The sequence below is a fragment of the Saccopteryx leptura genome, chromosome 6 (genome assembly GCF_036850995.1).
Source record: "Saccopteryx leptura isolate mSacLep1 chromosome 6, mSacLep1_pri_phased_curated, whole genome shotgun sequence".
Classification (NCBI taxonomy): Eukaryota; Metazoa; Chordata; class Mammalia; order Chiroptera; family Emballonuridae; genus Saccopteryx; species Saccopteryx leptura.
The window spans coordinates 156,596,887-156,610,550 of NC_089508.1; the positions used below are offsets into that span (position 1 = coordinate 156,596,887).

The following is a 13,664-nucleotide window of genomic DNA, read 5'->3' on the forward strand; positions in this document are numbered from 1 at the left end:
GTCCACATGGCACTGGAATTGTTGTCACAATTCTATACTTTGCAGCTCACGTCCAAGTCCCAACGATCGCTGCTTCTAGCTGGTAATGATTTATGTAAACTGGAAAAGCCATCTGCAGCATGTGTGTATATGGAGCTTCTATTCTCCTCTGCCTGGGGAGATGAGACCAGGGTGCTTTTCCCTGGAGCTCTGCAACTGTGGCGTGGTAAAGAGAACCTTGGGATATACTAAGCTGGGTGGCAAAGGTAAATTCATAATAGAAGTTGGTAAAAGGTGGAAAGAGAGCTCTAAATTAGCAGTAGGTCCCAGCCTGAAATATGAGTGGGGCATTGAGGTAGGAGGAATAAAGGAAACACTATATATTAAACAAAGTAGCAGAAAATAGGACTATCAACACCCACAACAGAGATCTTCGAGGGAAGAATAGAAAACCTGACTATTCAGGCAAGACATAGTTAAGTGGCCCTTGTGCAAATGAGATCAGTTTACCTGCTTCTTGGAAGAAATACCCTAGGCTCATCCACAGTGTCATAGATGGGGCCCACAATTCATGTTTTATTAATTCATTATCTATTTAATAATTTCCAAATACATATAATTTTATTTACAATATTTTCCTGCAACTCGAGTTTTTTTTTTGTTGTTTTTTTTTTTGTATTTTCTGAAGCTGGAAATGGGGAGAGACAGTCAGACAGACTCCCGCATGCGCCCGACTGGGATCCACCCGGCAAGCCCACCAAGGGGCGACGCTCTACCGCGACCAGAGCCACTCTAGTGCCTGGGGCAGAGGCCAAGGAGCCATCCCCAGCGCCCGGGCCATCTTTGCTCCAATGGAGCCTTGGCTGCGGGAGGGGAAGAGAGAGAGACAGAGAGGAAGGAGGGGGGTGGGTGGAGAAGCAAATGGGTGCCTCTCCTATGTGCCCTGGCCAGGAATCGAACCCGGGTCCCCCGCACGCCAGGCCGACGCTCTACCGCTGAGCCAACCGGCCAGGGCCTGCAACTCGAGTTTTAAAGTGGAAATCTATCCTCTAACTGTATCTATTAATAGTGCATTTTGATTAAATAGTTGCATAAAACAGATGTTTTTTAATTAGAAAATGATAAATATACCTGAATATCATTCCAAATTAGTGGTTTTGTTTGATATTTAGTTTTGTTAATCTAGCTTCTGGAAAATTCGCCTACCATAATATAACATTTTCAGTTCCTAATGTGCTTGCATTGTTCGTGTAGCTCTATATTTTATTTTTAATTTCAAATTTCATTTAAGGGCTTGAAAAATCAAAATAGAGAAAATGCCATTTCAATGATGAATTGAAAAAAAGAATTTACATTCTTTTTAAAGAGAGATAACATTGTTTTCTGCAATATTTGCAGTGGAGAATTTTGTATTGCAGTTGGGGGCAGAGCAGCAATAACGAAACACTTGACCACCAACAAAAATAAGTAATCATTAGATTCATCAGCTTCCATTTGTAAAGTAACAAGTTTTTTCAAAACTCTAAATTATTCTGAAGATGAAAAACAGTTGGCTGCAATGGAGGAAACATTTGCATTTCATACCATAATTCACAAAGTTGTCCTCCATGTCCCAGTCCGACGCTCTATCCACCGCGCCACCGCAGGCGAAATTTCTGAAATTTTGTCAAACCATCTATACATAGTAATAAATGAAAACAATTTGAAATCCAAAGTTGTTGCACTAACGGCTGATGATACAAATACAAATTTTGTTGGGTGAAGACACAAAAGGGTGAATAATATGTATGTAAAATGAAAAGAGTTACTCCAGCCTGACCAGGCGGTGGCACAATGGATAGAGCGTCGGACTGGGACATGGAGGACCCAGGTTTGAGACCCCGAGGTCGCCAGCTTGAGCGCAGGCTCATCTGGCTTGAGCAAAAAGTTTGCCAGCTTGGACCCAAGGTCGCTGCCTCGAGCAAGGGGTTACTCAGTCTGCTGAAGGCCTGCGGTCAAGGCACAAATGAGAAAGCAATCAATGAACAACTAAGGTGTCACAACGAAAAACTGATGATTGATGCTTCTCATCTCTCTCCGTTCCTGTCTGTCCCTATCTATCCCTCTCTCTGTCCCTGTAAAAATAAATTAATTAATTAAAAAAAGATTTTAAAAAAAGTTACTCCAAAAGAAAATACTAGGAATAGGTTGCAATGCACATATCAACACAGCATCATGTGCCATGCCGATTGATCTCAAAATAATAGTAACTACAATTTATTTGCATTTTAGTCGTTTTACTGTTCGTGTTGCTACTTTAAAACAATTTTGTGAAGAAGCAAATGTTGAATACAAAACTTTTAGGATATTCAAAAGTTAAATAGCTTGCTCTAACACCTGCTATCGAGTGTGTTCTACAATTATTTGAGCCTCTCCATTCATATTTTTTAAGTTTAGACAAATGTCCTAAAATCTTGGAATCATTTTTAAATAATAAAATATCTGATATATTAATGTATTTTGTACATAATCAAGTATCTATTTTTCATAAAATGATTCAAAAGATTGAAGGTGAACACATTTCAGCTACAGAAGTTAGTCTTAGTTTTATTTATTTATTTATTTATTTATTTATTTATTTATTCATTTTAGAGAGGAGAGGGAGAGAGAGGAGAAACAGAGAGAGAGAAGGGGGGGGAGGAGCTGGAAGCATCAACTCCCATATGTGCCTTGACTAGGTAAGCCCAGGGTTTTGAACCGGCGACCTCAGCATTTCCAGGTCAACGCTTTATCCACTGTGCTACCACAGGTCAGGCAATTTAGTCTTATTTTGAATGACTTTATTTTTCAATATAAATTTCGTTTTGAAAAAAATTTCTTCCTTTAATTACAAATATTGTCAGACTTAGAGGAATCAAATCTGGGCATAACAGAAACGTTTATCAAAGAAGTGCAGAATTTTTACCAGACATGTTTTCAATATATCAAAGAATGGTCTGAAACAAACATCATGGGAAATAACAGTTTTCAATGGTGTTTTTTTACTTCATTGCAAGTCTATTGGACAGATGCCGAATGTTGTCTTGAGTTTTTATCTAAAGAAATGCCAGACATCAAAATAGACAATTGTCTCTTTGAAGAAATTAGAAGATTTAATGTATATTTAAATTCTGGCCTGGCCTGTGGTGGCGCAGTGGATAAAGTGTCGACCTGGAAATGCTGAGGTCGCCGGTTCGAAACCCTGGGCTTGCCTGGTCAGGGCACATATGGGAGTTGATGCTTCCAGCTCCTCCCCCCTGTCTCTCTCTCCTCTCTCTCTCTCTCTCTCTTCTCTCTAAAATGAATAATACATAATAAAAAAAAAAAGATTTGTTTAAAAAAATTCTGAAAAATTAATACAATGGGAAAATGAACACATCAAAATTTTTTTTTTTTTTTTTTTTTTGCATTTTTCTGAAGCTGGAAACAGGGAGAGACAGTCAGACAGACTCCCGCATGCGCCCGACCGGGATCCACCCGGCACGCCCACCATGGGGCGACGCTCTGCCCACCAGGGGGCGATGCTCTGCCCATCCTGGGCGTCGCCATGTTGCGACCAGAGCCACTCTAGCGCCTGGGGCAGAGGCCAAGGAGCCATCCCCAGCGCCCGGGCCATCTTTGCTCCAATGGAGCCTTGGCTGCGGGAGGGGAAGAGAGAGACAGAGAGGAAGGCACGGCGGAGGGGTGGAGAAGCAAATGGGCGCTTCTCCTGTGTGCCCTGGCCGGGAATCGAACCCGGGTCCTCCGCACGCTAGGCCGACGCTCTACCGCTGAGCCAACAGGCCAGGGCCACATCAAAATTGATAAAAGATGGGTGGAAATATTCAGCCTCTTCAAAAATAAACATATTCCATGTGAAAATTTATTTATTCTTGTTCAATTTACATTGTGCTGCCCTGGAACTAATGCAACAGTTGAAAGAGTTTTTTCAGTTGCTAATGATTTTTGGACAAGTGAGAAATCGAGACTGAATGTTGATACTCTAGCTGCAGCACTTGCCTTAAAATTCAATATGAAGATTTTTTTTTTTTTTTTTTACAGAGACAGAGAAAGAGTCAGAGAGAGGGATAGACAGGGACAAACAGACAGGAACAGGAGAGATGAGAAGTATCAATCATTAGTTTATTTTTTGTTGCGAGATCTTAGTTGTTCACTGATTGCTCTCTCATATGTGCCTTGACCACGGGCCTTCAGCAGACCAAGTAACCCCTTGCTCGAGGCAGCGACCTTGGGTCCAAGCTGGTGAGCTTTTTGCTCAAACCAGATGAGCCCGTGCTCAAGCTGGCGACCACAGGGTCTCGAACTTGGGTCCTCTGCATCCCAATCCGATGCTCTATCCACTGCGCCACGCCACCGCCTGGTCAGGCTGAAGGATATTTCTTGTTCAGATATTTCCAATAAATTGTTACATCATGATACATTCACAAAAAAATTCATTCAATGATAAAGTACTAATATACATATTATCTAAACAAGTACTTTCTTCTTACAATTACTATTAAAAATTAATAGGCAGCCCTGGCCGGTTGGCTCAGTGGTAGAGTGTCGGCCTGGCGTGCAGGAGTCCCGGGTTCGATTCCCGGCCAGGGCACACAGGAGAGGCGCCCATCTGCTTCTCCACCCCTTCCCCTCTCCTTCCTCTCTGTCTCTCTCTTTCCCTCCTGCAGCCAAGGCTCCATTGGAGCAAAGTTGGCCCGGGCGCTGAGGATGGCTCTGTGGCCTCTGCCTCAGGTGCTAGAATGGCTCTGGTTGCAACAGAGCAACACCCCAGATGGGCAGAGCATCACCCCCTGGTGGGCGTGCCGGGTGGATCCCGGTCGGGCGCATGCGGGAGTCTGTCTGACTGCCTCCCCGTTTCCAACTTCAGAAAAATACAAAAAATAAAAATAAAAAATTAATAGGCAGCCTAACCTGTGGTGGCGCAGTGGACGGAGCATTGACCTGGAATGCTGAGGTTGCTGGTCCAATACCCTGCACTTGCCTGGTCTATGGCACATATGGGAGTTGAAGCTTCCTGCTCCTCCCCCCCCCCGCCTCTCTCTCTCTCACTCTCTCTCTCCTCTCTAAAATGAATAAATAAAAATAAATTTGAAAAAAAATTAATAGGCATGTAAACATAATTACAATATAAAATATTACAGATGTTTTATTACGCATTTATCATGTTATAGTGTATTATTGTTGCAATGAATAAAATGTTTCTTTTACTTGTGACACCTTAGTTGTTCATTGATTGCTTTCTCATATGTGCCTTGACCATGGGACTACAGCAGACCAAGTAACCACTTGCTCAAGCTACTGACCTTGGGTCCAAGCTGGTGAGTTTTGCTCAAACCAGATGAGGTTGCGCTCAAGCTGGCGACCTCGGCGTCTCGAACGTAGGTCCTCTGCATCCCAGTCCAACGCTCTATCCACTGTGCCACCACCTGGTCAGGCGGTCACCTTATACTATTTTTTTTTAATTTATTTTTTTACAGAGGTCATCTTATAAATGTATGAGAATGAACGGAGATGTTTGTGGTATCATTCAGCGCAGGTTAAGGCGGAGGTCAGTACCAGTCCTGGGACAGCTCGTGGATGCTTTTGGCACCCCCTGGCTTCTGCAGGAAAGGGTCAGTAGCGGGACCTTCGCGACGGTGCAGGAAAATTCCAGCCAAGGCGACTTTTTTCGGCATAGCCAGTGCTGTGCGGACTCCAACCGAGAGATGGCGGTGTGAAGAGTCAGCAGCTTCCGTTGCACCTCTTCTTTCCTTCTGTCCTCGGCGCCAGCACGTCCTGTTTTCGTTGGCCACGGTCGGATGGTTTCTGCTGCTGAAACTGCGACCACGACTTAGTGCCGTTTCTCCGCCGGCGAGCGGCGCGCAGTCCGCACTATTCCTTTGTCGGGTTCTTCTGCGCGTCCTCCCGAAGGGCGCCGCTGTCCCGCGGTCGGCAGCATGGGCCGGGAGTCACGGTGAGGGAGCGCTGCGAGGGGCGAGCGGTTCCTTGCAGGAGCGAAGAGGCGGGAATCGCGAGGGCCGCGGGGCCAGGCCTGGTCCGGCGCATACCCACGTGTGACCGCTCGTCCCGAGCTGCTCGAGTGGCTGGGGGACCTCGGCGGAGGGAGTGGCTGTGCTTGAGCGGGCGACGGGCCTGGGTTCTTTCGCATTGCCTTTGGCCGGTTCGCGGCCCTGGACTGTTTCATCTTTTTTATGTATTGTTGAATTCGATTTGCTAAGCTTTAGGTTTAGATTGAGGCTAAATTTTCTTTTCTCATACTGCCCTGCAAAACCTACTTCCCACTGCCTCCCCTTTTCCCTTTACTCTCCTCTGTTTTTCTACGTAGCATAACATGGCATTTTGTGTGTGTGTGTGTGTGTGTGTATACATATACATATACATATACGTATATATATATTTTTTCTTGTCTACCATGTGTTCCTTTATAGAATGAAAGCTGCATTAGGCTTGGTTTTTGTGTACTATCCTTGCTTCCCTTTCAAGATAGTCTACCCCCCTCTGCATGTTTTATAGCAAAAGGGTTCTTTCTTTCTCCCTAATTAAAAGTGTGTAAAGAATCCTTTCAGTGTATGATTTGTCTGCTGAGATTTTTCTGGGGGAAAATGTAATAAGATATAATAGAAGCTAACTATATCTGTTAAACTTAACCTTTAACTCAATGTTATAGCCACTATCGGAAGAGATCAGCATCACGGGGACGCTCTGGAAGTAGATCGAGAAGTCGCTCACCCTCAGACAAAAGAAGTAAACGTGGAGATGACAGAAGGTCTAGAAGCCGAGATAGAGATAGAAGGAGAGAGAGGTCTCGTAGCAGGGATAAGAGAAGATCTCGGTCAAGAGACAGGAAGCGTCTGAGGTAAGGACCCATGATAAATTGAGCCTTCCCAGCTAAATCAGCTTCAAAAATGTGTCCTGGGCTAAAATTTAGCGGCCCCTTTGCAGGCCTTTTTTGTTTGTTTGTTTGTTTGTTTGTTTTTATTTTTTATTTATTCATTTCTAGAGAGGAGAGAGAGAGGGAGAGAGAGAGACAGGGAGAGAGAGAGGAGAGTTAGACAGGGAGAGAGAAGGGGGAAGGAGCTGAAAGCACCAACTCCCATATGTGCCTTGACCAGGCAAGCCCAGGGCCCCGAACCGGTAACCTCAGCATTTCCAAGTCAACGCTCTATCCACTGCGCCACCACAGGTCAGGCTTTGCAGGCCTTTTTGCTTTAACTCTAGCTTGTTTCATTAGGACCAGAAGTGATTTGCCTAGAACAGTGATTCTCTCTTTTTTTTTTTTTTTACAGAGACAGAGAGGGATAGATAGGGACAGACAGGAACTGAGAGAGATGAGAAGCATCAATCATTAGTTTTTGTTGCGACACCTTAGTTGTTCATTGATTGCTTTCTCATATGTGCCTTGACCGCGGGCCTTCAGCAGACCGAGTAACCCCTTGCTCGAGCCAGCGACCTTGGGTGGCTGGTGAGCTTTGCTCAAACCAGATGAACCCACGCTCAAGCTGGCGACTTCGGGTTCTTGAACCCGTGTCCTCCACATCCCAGTCTGTTGCTCTATCCACTGCGCCACCACCTGGTCGGGCTAGAACAGGGATTTTCAACCCTTTTTATCTCATGACAAACAAACTAATTACTTAAATTCTGCAGCACACCAAAAAATGTATATTTTGTCAGCCTTACAAAAAATGGGTATAAATTTTTTAAATTTATTTTTTAAATTTTATTCATTTTATGGAGGGGGAAGAGATAGCGGAGGGGAAGGAGCAGGAAGCATCAACTCAGTAGTAGTTGCTTCCCTATGTGGCTTGACCATTAGCCCAGGGTTTCTAACCAGGGACTTCAGCATTCCAGGTTGATGCTTTATCCACTGTGCCATCATAGGTCAGGCAAAATGGTTTTAATTTTGATTGAATTACAAAAAATAATAGTAATCACCTACCTGTTTTGCTCCAAGGTGACTTTTTAAAACTCAGGTGCCTATACTTGTATATAAGAATTTTTGGAACAAGAATTAATCAGTAGACACAACCTTATTATGCCGTGTGATCAATGAGGTGTTTCTTTATTATATGACCTATATATTTATGGTTCAGGATCAGGCATTCACATTGGATGGGTATTGTTTTGGCTGTTGTCATTTTTTTATTTGACAATCTAAGACTGTGGTTCTCAAAGTGTGCCCCAGAAGATTTCCAGGTGTGCCCTATGTTATTCCAGAGAAATATGGACCAAAACACCAACAGGGTTTATGGAGTTTAAATTTGGGGGGGGGGGGCAGAGATGTGGGGAATTGGCTGTAAGCTGACAGTCTGCCCAACTCCTCACCTCAGTTGCCTTATTAGGTTTCAAAAGGCTGTTAAGCTGTGGTGCTGGATTGTTTACACTACCCCCCATGTTCCCCAGAAAGACTGGAGGCAATTTTCTTCTATCCTTTGTTGGGTGTAAAGTTAAGATGATATGTATGGTGGGGTTTTCTGCACTCACACAATTAAGAGTAAAAAGAGAGGAATTCTTCAATGTATTGACAAGGAAATGAGAGTTTGCCTTTCAAATATATGCCCAAACATTGAAGAAATTGCTAGGACACATCAGGCTCGTGTTTCTCATAAACACAAGAATGAAAAAACATATTCTCACCGGACCTGCTGAATTTATTAAATCTTGCTAAGAATGTATCTATATATATAAAAAGAACTTTTTAAAATATATTTTAACCCCTTTTTTATGAATTCTAAAAAGCATAACTCAAAAATGTGACATAAAAATGTTTTTTAATGTCAGAATAAATTTAAGTATGTCGTATTTATTTTGTTTAATTACCATAAAAGCACGCTTGGACTTTATTTTTTTTCTTTAATATTTGACTTAATAATTATAACATTTCTCAGAAATTTGTATATAGTGCACCTACACTTATTTGTAGGATTTTATTTTTTATTTATTAATTTTTTTTTTGTATTTTTCTGAAGTCGGAAACGGAGGCAGTCAGACTCCTTCCTACATGCGCCCGATGGGGATCCACCCAGCATGCCCACCAGGGGGCATTGCTCCGCCCATCTGGGGCATTGCTCTGTTGCAACCAGAGCCATTCCAGTGTCTGAGGCAGAGGCCACAGAGCCATCCTCAGCGCCCCGGCAAACTTTGCTCCAGTGGAGCCCCAGCTGCAAGAGGGGAAGAGAGAGACAGAGAGGAAGGAGAGGGGGAGGAGTGGAGAAGCAGATGGATGTTTCTCCTGCGTGCCCTGGCTGGGACTTGAACCCAGGACTCAAACTTGGGACTCCTGCACACCAGGCCGACGCTCTACCACTGAGCCAAATTGGTCAGGGCCAATTTGTAGGATTTTAAATACGTCCTAACTTCAAAAAGTTTGAGAACCACTGGTCTAAGGTAAAAGAGGTCAGTGCTCCTAACTAAATGGTCAGATATTGCATGTTTTAAAAATCCTCCTAGCATACCTGTTGAAAATTGCTGGCCTAGAACAAAGACTCTCAAACATATTTTAAGTTCAGAAACTTAGGTTATATTTTCTGTTATCCAAAGAGAAACTATGAAGCCCTTCTGAGATAAGTTAAAAAAAGAAGCAAAAGGTAAGGTATGCTATCAAGGGGCTTCTATTCTAACTCAGTCCTGAGAGAGCTGACCACTGTGTTCTGAGACTCCACTAAAGCTGACTAAAAGAAACAGGACAGAGCCATCTCCAGGTCCTGCTTACTGTTTGAAACTATTGAAAGAACTGTTTTCAGTTTAAAAAAATTTATTGACTTAGACACATCAGTTTGTTGTTCCATTTATTTATGTAGTCATTGGTTGATTCTTTTTTTTTTTAAGGGAGAGAGAGAGACAGAAAGGGAGAAAGAGATGAGAAGCATCAACTTGTAGTTGCAGCACTTTAGTTGTTCATTGATTGCTTCTCATATGTGCCTTGATGGGGTAGGGATTGTTGCTCCAGCTGAGCCAGTGACACCTTGCTTAAACCAGCGACCTTGCACTCAGGCTGGTGTTCTCAGGGTTTCAAACCTGGTACCTCAGTGTCCCAGGTTGAGGCTTTATTGTGACCACCAGTCAGGCCATTGGTTGATTGTTGTATGTGCCCTGACAGGGGTTGAACTCACAACATTGACATATTGGGATGATGCTCTAACCACCTGAGATAACCTACCCAGGGTGAAATGTTTTAAATTTAAATGAAAGAACATCTGATTTTTTTTTTTTTGACAGAGAGAGAGACAGAGAGAGGGACAAATAGGGACAGACTGAAAGGGAGAGAGATGAGAAGCATCAGTTCTTCGTTGCAGCACCTTAGTTGTTCATTGATTGCTTTCTCATATGTGCCTTGACTGGTAGGCTACAACAAAGCGAATGACCCTTTGCTCAAGCCAGCGAACTTAGGCTCAAGCCGGTGACCATGGGGTCATGTCTATGATCCAATATTCAAGTGAGCCCATGCTCAAGCTGAGTGAGTCTGCGCTTAAGCTGGCGACCTTGGGGTTTTGAACCTTGGCGCTCTGCGTCCCAGTCTGACACTATTTACTGTGCCACCGCCTGGTCAGGCCATCTGAATTTTTTACTTTTTACTTTTCCTTTTTTATTTATTTTTTAGTGGGAGAGAAAGATAGACAGGAAGGGAGAGAGATATGAGAAGCATCAGCTCATACTTGTGCGCTTTAGTTGTTCATTGATTGCTTCTAATATGTGCCTTGACTGGAGAGGGCTCCAGCTGAGCCAGTGACCACTTGCTTAAGTCAGTGACCTTTGGCTTCAGCCAGCGAACTTTGGGCTCAAGCCAGCAACCATGGAGTCATGTCTGTAATCTCATGTTCAAGCCAGTGACTTGTACTCAAGCTGTTGTCCTTAGGGTTTTGAACCTGGTACCTCAGCATCCGAGGTTGAGGCTCTATCCACTGCACCACTACCGATCAGACACTTGACATTTACTTAATTACATAAGCAACCGTTCCTTCCACTGTTCACCTTTTTTTGGGTGTAAAAAACCGTATTTACCGTAAATAAAAACCTCTCGACACCAAAAATAAGTTTTGTAATACAGTTTCTTTTTTTTTTTTTTTAATTTAGTGAGAGAGGAGAGAGAGAGACAAGGACAGACAGGTACGGACAGGAAGAGAGATTTGAGAAGCATCAACTCCTCTGTTGCGGCACCTAATTGTTCATTGATTGCTTTCTCATATGTGCCTTGACTGGGGGGCTCCAGTTGAGCCAGTGACCTCTTTCTCAAGCCAGTGACCTTTGGGCTGAGGCCAGTGACCATGGGGTCATTTCTGATCCCACATTCAAGCTGCTAAGCCTGTGCTCAAGCAAGATAAGCCTGTGTTCAAGCCGGTGACCTTGGGGTTTCGAACTTGGGTCCTTGGTGTCACAAATCAACACTCTATCCACTACACCACTGCCTCGTCAGGGTAATAAAGATTCTTATTAAAATAGGAAAGAAGACAAGGTTGTACCGTTGCTGTGAACTTATAACAGAAAGAATTTTGATTTTATCTTTTTCAAACAATAGAGAGATTGCAAATATTTGAAATATATTAACCCTTGACAATGTGGATAGGGCTGACTTACTCAGTTTTATATTATGTGGTTCCAGGAACAGTTCCGTACAGTTTAGTCAAGAACTTGTTTTGTGAAATTGTTTGTTGATCTTTGGCTTTTTTTTGTTTGTTTGAATGTAAAATCACAAGATTTTAGAGCAAGAAGGATTTTGAGATTATTTCATGAAGTCTCCATATTTTATATATGAGGAAACAGACCCAGAGAGTTGATGTGCTCTGTGTTATGTCACTAGTTAATAGCAGCACCAGGGTAGATATTCTTGTCTCATCTTCATAATTGTAATCTTTTCATAGAGCCCTGTTTTTTTCATCCTTGAACTTAGGTTTAGACTGTCTTTCACATTTACGTTTTCCATATTATAGGTCATAGAGTTCAAATTTCTATTATAGATTTGCTATGTTTTTTAGTAAACTTCATTTTGAAATTGGTATCCTCATTTTTTGCAGTGACTACTACTTTTTCTTTTTTTGTTACAGAGACAGAGAGAGGGTCAGATAGGGACAGACAGGAAGGGAGAGAGATGAGAAGTATCAGTTCTTTGTTGTGGCACCTTAGTTGTTCATTGATTGCTTTCTCATATGTGCCTTGACTGGGGGACTATAGCAAAGCAAGTGACCCCTTGCTCAAGCCAGCGACCTTGGGCTCAAGCTGGTGAGCCTTGCTCAAACCAGATGAGCCCACACTCAAGCTGGTGACCTCAGGGTTTCAAACCTGGGTCCTCCGTGTCCCAGTCCCATGCTCTATCTACACCTGGTCAGGCTCAGTGACCACTTCTTAAAATTGGCATTGCTTGTTCTCTGTTTAGTTGGTTTGATAGTTAATTGAAATCTCTGCCTTTAAAAATGGTAATAATTTTCTAAAGTGTTGAGGACAGCTTCCCTGTTCTGTTAAACTTTGGGATATTGTAACACAGGTTTGGGGAGAGGATTGGCTAGAAATTATTGTTCTATTTACGCCCCCTCCCCAGTATAAAAATGAAAACAACAGAAAAAGGAAAAAATTAAGAAGCTTCTTTCAACATGGGACAGAATCATAATCTGAAATAGTTCTGTTTGAATATAGACTACATGAAAAATGTCTCCCTTTCAGGCGTTCCAGAAGTAGAGAGAGAGACAGAAGTCGAGAACGAAGAAGATCACGGAGTCGAGACAGAAGACGCTCAAGTAGTAGAAGCCGGGGCCGGCGATCCCGATCCTCCAGTCCTGGCAATAAAAGCAAGAAAGCTGAGAATCGGTAAGTTATCATTGGGCTATCTGCCATGCGGGTTAGGAATTGTCTCCTCAATCCTTTCGTTTTAAAAAAATCCTTATAAATATTTATTGAGTTTGATTCCTACCTTGAACTGTTGGCAGAATTTTGTTTTAATAGGTTTTTTGGGGGGTTTTTTTGTTTTTTTTATTTTTTATTTTTTTTTATTTTTATATACACAGAGACAGAGAAAGAGTCAGAGAGAGGGATAGATAGGGACAGACAGGAATGGAGAGAGATGAGAAGCATCACTCATCAGTTTTTCATTGCGACACCTTAGTTGTTCATTGATTGCTTTCTCATATGTGCCTTGACTATGGGCCTACAGCAGACCGAGTAACCCCTTGCTTGAGCCAGCGACCTTGGGTCCAAGCTGGTGAGCTTTGCTCAAACCAGATGAACCCTCGCTCAAGCTGGCGACCTCAGGGTCTTGAACCTGGGTCCTCCGCATCCCAGTCCGATACTCTATCCTGTCACTGCCTGGTCAGGCTGTTTTAATAGGTTTTAAAGCTTATGATTCAATTGGAAAATACATGACTGTACTTGAACACTCATAATGCATTATTTTCTTATTTAATAACTTGATGGTTCAGAAATATATATATATATTTTTATTTATTTATTCATTTTAGAGAGGAGAGGGAGAGAGAGAGAGAGAGAGAGAGAGAGAGAGAGAGAAGAGACAGAGAGAGAGAAGGGGGGTTGGAGCTGGAAGCATCAACTCCCATATGTGCCTTGACCAGGCAAGCCCAGGGTTTCGAACTGGCAACCTCAGCATTTCCAGGCTGACGCTTTATCCACTGCGCCACCACAGGTCAGGCCCAGAAATATATTTTATAAACATCTTCTGTTACAAC

At 42.9% G+C, this 13,664-nt stretch overlaps 1 protein-coding gene and 1 pseudogene across 2 annotated transcripts in view; both read left to right on the forward strand.

Annotated features, from left to right (window-relative positions):
• The first annotated feature begins 5,763 nt into the window (after nt 1-5,763).
• Nucleotides 5,764-13,664, forward strand: part of DDX46 (DEAD-box helicase 46) — a 68,633-nt gene continuing 60,732 nt past the window's right edge. Inside the window, exons 1-3 of one of the 2 annotated variants that reach the window (XM_066344497.1) lie at nt 5,764-5,950; nt 6,665-6,853; nt 12,649-12,792. In XM_066344497.1, the coding sequence (XP_066200594.1) occupies nt 5,934-5,950; nt 6,665-6,853; nt 12,649-12,792 (350 nt within the window). In that variant the 5' untranslated portion in view covers nt 5,764-5,933. The remainder of the gene's footprint in view (nt 5,951-6,664; nt 6,854-12,648; nt 12,793-13,664) is intronic. The other variant, XM_066344498.1, reaches the window with a different exon arrangement.
• On the forward strand, nt 12,414-12,533 carry LOC136377914 (small nucleolar RNA SNORA36 family; annotated as a pseudogene).